The 7,416-nt window shown below is 54.7% G+C and overlaps 1 protein-coding gene across 2 annotated transcripts; it reads right to left on the reverse strand.

The window, feature by feature from the left end:
* Positions 1 to 797: 797 nt before the first annotated feature.
* Positions 798 to 6,695, reverse strand: Znf574 (zinc finger protein 574). Of its 2 annotated transcripts, none has more exons than XM_032894195.1 (2): positions 6,107 to 6,695; positions 798 to 3,759 (listed from the first exon to the last, which is right to left on the reverse strand). In XM_032894195.1, exon 2 carries the CDS (start codon positions 3,737 to 3,739, stop codon positions 1,043 to 1,045), a length of 2,697 nt encoding a protein of 898 aa, XP_032750086.1. In that variant the 5' UTR covers positions 3,740 to 3,759; positions 6,107 to 6,695; the 3' UTR covers positions 798 to 1,042. The 2 variants fall into 2 exon arrangements, with proteins under 2 accessions (XP_032750086.1, XP_032750087.1); XM_032894196.1 differs by lacking the exon at positions 6,107 to 6,695 and adding an exon at positions 6,011 to 6,103.
* Between the last annotated feature and the right edge of the window lie 721 nt (positions 6,696 to 7,416).

Here is a 7,416-nt window from a genome sequence, read left to right on the forward strand (position 1 = left end):
TAACCCGAAGGCACAGGCCTGTCATCTTAACTCTTCAAGAGACTGAGACAGGACCGCCAGGCTCAAACCCTGCCTAGGATATAGTAAGCCTGAGGCCTGGGCAATCAGCAAACCTGACCTCAAAAATAAGACTGGGACACGGCTTTGTGGTTATGTGTTTGCTCAACATGTGAGAGATCCAGGGTGTATAGATGTGGGGTTAGCTGGGAGAATACTCAGTCCATCACTCTCTTCCTACAGTAAGTATCTACTGGCTGAGATACAGCTTTGTACAGGGAGGCGGCAGGGGAACCACCAAAGGCACTTCCTACTCTAGTCCTTAATACTCACAACTTCAAACTCAGCTACTAGGTAGAGGCCCCAGGAGCTCCCCTCCGCCACTGTTCCCCATCGTGCCTGACGAAGTCTGACTGTCCTCAGGGATCTAGTTTGAGAAATACTGATGGCTTTGCAGATGTGACCCACATCAGATGGACCTGGAGGGCCAGGCTGAGAAGCACACCAATGTTTCTCTATAGTTTGATTTTACCCACCCCAGCCCCAAAGCCACAAAGTGCCTCAAGATTTTCCTCAGGCTTTGGGGACCTCTAGTGGCAAGACATACTGCCTTCATCTGCCACAAGAGGTTGGTTTCAAAGATCCATGCCCCAGACTCAGGCTGCCCTCTCTTCTATCCAGCAAACTGTTACTATCTGCCAAGTTCTATCTGGGCACTAGGAATGCAGCCTGAAGTCAGATCTATTGCCTGGCCTCATGACCCTCCAAATCTACCTTACACAGCTACCTGACAAAGAGCATAAATGTCCAATCAGTCTTTATTGACTGCTTCATTTGGAGACCACCAAACAGGTGGAAGGTGGGGAGAAGGGTCCTTTACATATCAAGGACTCCAGAGCAACCCCCTCAAAAAAAAAATCAGTTACAGAACTCATGTGGTGGTGGAGAGGAGAGAGGGCTACAATATGTACATAGGTTTTCAGGGGCTGTTGGAGGGCCTTCAGCACCAGGGCTTGGTGATGCTGAAGAGAAAAATGGGGGCCAGTTAGCCACTGATCTGGACCCCATCCGCTTCAGCTAGAGGGTAGATCTCAATGGCCTCCACAAGGGGCAGAGCCTCCACTGCAGTTTCCATCACAGCCAGGCCCACAGCAGCCTCGGCCTCTGCCAGCTGCTGCCGCACCGCTGCCTGATGCTGCTGCTGGTGAGTCTTGCGGTGTTTCCAGAGATTGGAGAAGGAGCGGTAGCTCTTGCCACAGTCAGGGCAGGAGTAGGGCCGTTCACCCGTGTGGATGCGTCGATGTTCTGCCAGGCGCATGGAGATGGCAAAGGCCTTGCCACACACCTCGCAAGCAAAGGGCCGCTCGCCTGTGTGCAAGCGCCTGTGGTCTTTCAGATGGGTACTCTGGCGGAAGGCCTTGCCACAGTCTGGGCACGGGTATGGCCGCTCGCCTGTGTGGATGCGCCGATGGACCTGCAGTGATGTCTCCGTGCTGAAGAGCTTCTTGCATTCACTGCATTCCAGACCCCGGCGCCGGGCAGGGGCTGCAGGGGCAGCAGAGGTTGTACCACCAAGGGCTGTTGGAGAGGGAGCAACTGGTGTGCGAGTGGCCCTTGCGGCCCGGGGAGCCGGAGGCTCCTTAGCCAAGACCTCTCCAGGACCTGCGGCAGCGTGGGCAGCTTCATGTGCCTGCAGGCGAGCAGCAGAGCCCACTTTCTTGCCGCAGGTGCCGCACTCAAAGCGCCGTGGGGCCTGGGCAGCAGCAGCCGCACAGCGATGCTCACGAAGCCGTAGTGACGAGGGGAAGGCAGCCCCACAGGACGGGCAGCGGTGGGGCTGTCGCCCAGCATGGACCACAAGCTGGTGGACCTCTAGCAGTCGGCGCAGCAAGAAGGAGCGGGGGCACTCCCGACATTTGTAGGGGTACTCGCCTGTGTGGTGGTAGCGGTGCATGAGCAGGCGGTAAGGGCGGTGAAAACGTACTCCACACTCCTGGCAGCGGTAGGGGAAATGCTGGGCATGCACCAGGCGATGCTGCCTCAAAGTAGAGCTCTGAGTGAAAGCCTTGCCACAGTCCCCACAGCGATAGGGCCGCTCCCCTGTGTGTGTGAGCCGGTGCCGTGCCAGGTTGGCTGGTGAGTTGAAAGGTTTAGAGCAGTCAGGGCAGGGGAAGGGCCGTTCCCCTGTGTGTGTACGCAGATGGTTCCGCACGTGAGACTTCTTCTTGAACATCTTGCCACAAATGCTGCATTTATGGCGCCGCTCCAGCCGGTGCACAAAACGCTGGTGCCGGGTCAGCTGCAATGCCTTACTAAACTCCCGGCTACACAGGAGGCAGCGGTAAGTGCCTGGAGCTGCAGGCTCAGCTGAACTCTCCTCAGATACCGGGAGCTCCGGGGCCTCTAGCTCTCCAGTCTCTGCAGGGGCCGGCTCAGGAAAGCTGATAGCAGGCTCCTCTGGTGGAACTGGTGTTGTGGGCAAAGGGACACCTCCTGCTCCATGGGTACGCCGGTGATAAAGGAACTTGGTGAGGTTAACAAAGGTCTTCCCACAGGGACATGAATGCAGAGGGTTTGGGGTATGGGCTCGACGGTGGGCCAGGAGGAGAGCTTCTGTGCCAAAGGCTAGGCCACAGTCCACACACAGAAAATGTGACTCACTGCTATGGTCACCAAGGTGTTGGTCCAGACTAGAAGGGCTGGGGAAGACACGACTGCACAGGGGACACTTAAAAACACCCTCCCGGTGACTCCGAAGGTGCTGTTGCAGCTGGTGGGGTGAGAGAAAGATCTGGTCACAGGCTGAGCAAAACAGTTCCTGGGTGGCACCTGACTCTCCATTGCTGCTCCTCCGGGGCTTCCGCCCACGGCGGTCTCGCCCCATGGCCTCCCCATTTCTCAGCTCGTTACGCAGCTCATAACTGTGATCAGAGGCTGGCAGGGGGTCAGGCTGAGATACTGCCGCCTCAGTGGGTGAGGGGACCAGAGTTTCCTGCTGGGTGGCAGGCTCCTCGGCCTCTGGGACAGGAGCAGGGAAGTGGGTGGCCTGATGTTCCAGGAAGTCAGCTGGCATCTGGAAGAGCTGGGAGCACTCAGAGCATTTGTAGAGGAGCAGTTCCACCTCTGTCACCATCTCAGTGGTAGCAGCCACAGATGGGACAGCTGCCCCCTCCCCACCCTCTTCTGCTTTTCGGTACGAATGTTCCACAGCCACTCGGGCCTGGCCCACAGGGGGGCCCAAGACAACTGGAGACCCCAAGACAACAGGGGCAGGAGCCTTGTTGGGCGTGGCCCTGAGATGCGTCTGCCGATGGCTCAGCCACATCTCTTGGCTGGCGAACAGAGCCTTACAGTCCACACACTCATAGTGGATGGTGCTGGAGCTCAAGGGGGGCACCTTGGGTGGTGGCTCAGCTGGTACTGCCTCCTGGGGTGCCATCATCTTCAGGTGCAGCTCTTGGTGCTCCAGGAGCTGGCTGGGTGACAGGAGAAGCTGCCCACACTCGAGACACTGGTACTGGCTCTCCTGTATGAGGGTCTGATACAGGCCTGTGCCTGAAGCTGCCTCTGTGGCCACTGTGACTCCAGGGTCAGCCACACCCACCAGCTCAAAGTGCTGCTGGGGCACGTGGGAGTTCTGGTGCACAAGCACTTCCTCCAAGGATCCATAGAGCTGGTTGCACTCAGAGCAGACATAGCGGTGCTCAATATACAAGACCGTTTCTTCACTCTCTTCAGTCATGGCAGCAGCAAGGCCCTGGGCTGAGAGAAGGGAAGGCAGGGACAAGTCAATTCCCCCAGGGCAGGCTTATCCCTTTCTCACTGCCACCTAATACCTCAGATATTTTTTCCTCTCACTTCTTGATTGCATTTTTCTGCTCCAATGCCCTACCTAATCCTCCTTTCCTGAACATAGGGCAGCCAACACAAATTTCTCCAATGGTCTCTTCCAGGGACTCTATCCCAAACCTCCCAGCTCATTTAACTTGCATCGAACTCCACTCAGCAGATCCTACAACTTCTCTGATCCTCTCCACTTCCCATACCTCAGCACAGGTCCCCAAGGCCCCGTCCACCACAGGAGCCTGTTCCTTCCAACAGACTTCCTCTGACTCCTTACACTGCACAGGACAGTATTCCTTTCCAAGCTCCTCAGAGTCATCAAACACTCATGTGGCCTGCTCCTCCAGCTGCACTCCTACAGACTCTGCCTTCTCGAAGGCTCACAAACTCCTTTTCACACTCGGACCAGTGTCCAAGCACTGGTGGTCTGAGCCCTCCTCTTGCTACCCAACCTCTGCTAACCACCAGTACCCAGGTTCCTCCCATTACCCGGCTACCAAATTTTCTCTCACCAGCCTAACCCATCTCCACACTGTCCCACCTTAGCTGCTTCCTGATACTCAGACTCTTAAAACTGGTTCAAACTAAGCATATCAAGACCTCCTCAGCTGGGCAGTTCCCGATTTTAATCCCAGCCCTCTAGGGCAGAGGAAGGATGATCTCTGAGTTCAAGGCCAAACCTGGTCAACAGAGTGAGTTTCGGGACAGCCAGGGCTGTCACAAAGAGAAATCCTACCTTGAAAAACCAAAAAGGAAAAAGACCTACCACATCATTAACCTTTTTTTTTTTTTTTTTTTGTTCTTTTTTTCGGAGCTGGGGACCGAACCCAGGGCCTTGCGCTTCCTAGGTAAGCGCTCTACCGCTGAGCTAAATCCCCAGCCCCACATCATTAACCTTTACCTGGAAGGGAGATCTCCACCAAAGCCTAACCCTTCACAGCCAGATCCCCGCCCTTCTGACACGCACCTAGAGTATTCAATCACCCTTTCTCTCCATCAAGACTGAGTATGCTGTGCTAATTCCACGCACCCTGTCATCTATTCACACTGACTTGACTCCTTTCTTGAGGCCACCATAACTTATCTAGGAATGACTGTGTGCCCCCTCCCCAACCACACCACCCTTTTTTTGCATAAAGGCTGCAGGGCAGCTTTAATGAACTCAGCTGAAAACCCCCCTTCAGAATATCAACCTAAACCTTTTCTCTAAGAACAGACCCAAATCTACCCTAACCCACTGCACGAACTTTGATCCCTATTCCATACAAACTGAATTTCTCCTTTGTGGTACTCTTGTCCAGGAACAGCCAGCCCATCCTTCACCAAAGCTTAACCTTCCACCTATCTCACTCAGGGTTTCCAAGGCCTGTCACTTGGAAGCCCCATCTGTACTCGAACACTGCAAAAAGAGACCCTTTTCATACTTCTACTTCTCATCAGCATTCAACTTTGGGGATACCCAGACCCCCAAAGTTACCAGTAATGGTACACCCCAAATTCCTAGACTACTCTGTAGCAAACGTCTCTTGGTCTCTCCAACTACACCCAGGATTGCCCAAAAATTCACTTTGGCCTACTTACCTATACCTAAAACAAAACAATCCCTCCCTTCCAACTCAACCTCTGGAGAATTATAGAATATAAAGATAAAAATAAAGAAAATAATAAAGAATATAAAGATTGCTGTCAACACTTTCCAGGGTATTCCAACCCCAACTTTCACGCGTTTATTGGCCTTTCATGTCAGCATAACTCCGTTTTCCACACTCGATCTCTCCCTTCGCTCTAAAGATACCTCAAAAACCTCTTCTCTGCCTCAGTTCTTTCCAGGCATAAATCGATTTTCCTCCCTGCATTAATTACCTCCCTTCTCGGGCCAGCTCCCCACCCCGGCACCCAAGAGTCCTCTAACCGTCTCCTTTCGATCCTGGACCCATCCCAGCGCACCCACCCGTGGCCCGGATACCCCATGCAATCAGAGAGCCCTCCGGCGAGGCAGCTCTGGGACCTCCCCTTCCCGCCAAGGTCGGCCTCCGGCCTGCAGCCCGAGCCCTGCCCCTCCTCACTCAGCCCACACTCAACTCCAGTCCACCTATCCCACCCGCCGCCCCGGCACGGCCCCCGCCCGGCCCGCGCGCCCGGCGGCCAACGGCCGCTCCGCTCTCCGCACCCGGGACTCGATCCTTCAGGCCTTCAGCGTGCAGGCCGAATGACACCGGCAAGCCGCCGGGTGGGGCCCGACCTCTGCGCTCCCGCGGGAACTCACCCGCTTGGGCTGTCTCGCCGGCCCCAGGCCGGGCCGCGGGCTGTAGCTCCCTTTGCACCGCCACTCTAGCGCCGCGTCCTCTCTAGGGCCCGTCGTCTCGCCTGCTCCGCAGCCTCGCTCTCACCCTAGACCGCCCTCAACGTCGCCCCTCCCACCTTCCGCCTGGGCGGCTGCGCAGACTGCACAGTGCGCCCAATCATCGACTGTTTGCCCCTGTCGTTAGACCAATCAATGCTCAAATTTCTGAAGCCTCGGCCAATAGTAAAGAGGGGCGGGATCATGCAGAACTTAGCCAATCCTCTAGCAATATTCCCTCACTGGTCGGCCTCCAAGTGGATAGTGCCCGCCTCCTTAAGCCTCCCTGGAGGTTCTTCCTCTTCCACCTCTTCTTGGACTCCGCCTTTGATGGCTCGAAAGGGCAGTGCTGAGCAGAGAGCGGCGCGATGACGTCGGGAGGCGGGGCGAAGCTGTAGGCGCCATCTTGGAGGCGCCTGGTAAACGTCGGCGTAAGGGATTTGGGCAGTGTGGGATGTAGAGACGTGCAGTTCCCTGAAGGCCGGCGAATTACAGTCCAAGAAACCCTAGGGCCAGTGGGAAAAAAAAAAAAAAAAAAAAAGAAACACCACTCAAAGAGAATGGGAGAGGAAACCAAGCAACAGCAGTCACACAGTGAAAGGGGCAAAACAAGGCTTAAGACTTTTCTTTTTATTAAGAGGATGAAAGGGGAAAATGAGGATGAGTTCTGGATGGAAACAAGATGTTAGAAGAAAACCTAAAGAACATGACAAGAAGTGGGAAATGGAAGGAAAAGGGAAAAGCTCCGTTAGTAAGGTCCTTTGGAAGAAAAAGTTTATCGGATTTGTAGGGATCGAGTCAGTCGTTCAAGTTTTGTTTGAGATAGGGTCCCGCTATGTGAACAGGCTGGCCTCAGGTTTGCCTGACTCCGCCTCTCCTGTTAGTTCAGGACCCCTAGGCATGGGAAGGACTCCATGGAAACACATGAATTTCCAGGTTATAAGAGACCCTGGCTTCAGAAAGCAAACAAACAAAAATAAAGTGGAGAGCCAAAGAGATGGTTCAGCTCGTAAAGCCACATGCTAAGCCTGATCTGGACTTTTGACTCTGGGATCCACAAGGTTGAAGGAGAGAACAGACTCTGGAAAATACAGTCTCTGCTTTGGGAGTTGGTTGTCTAGCACCGTTAGACATGTTTTCAGAGGGGCTTGGACTGCAAACCAAGAGGACTTGAGTTCGGATCCTCAGCACCCACGTAAAAGAGGTCCATGGTGCTTCTGTTATAGCACTGGGGT

The sequence above is a fragment of the Rattus rattus genome, chromosome 2 (assembly GCF_011064425.1).
Source record: "Rattus rattus isolate New Zealand chromosome 2, Rrattus_CSIRO_v1, whole genome shotgun sequence".
Taxonomy (NCBI): domain Eukaryota; kingdom Metazoa; phylum Chordata; class Mammalia; order Rodentia; family Muridae; genus Rattus; species Rattus rattus.

What these genes read in the sequence shown, in the direction of transcription:
- Znf574 (XM_032894195.1), bottom strand. Translation starts at nt 3,739, where the DNA reads ATGACTGAAGAGAGTGAAGAAACGGTCTTGTATATTGAGCACCGCTAT.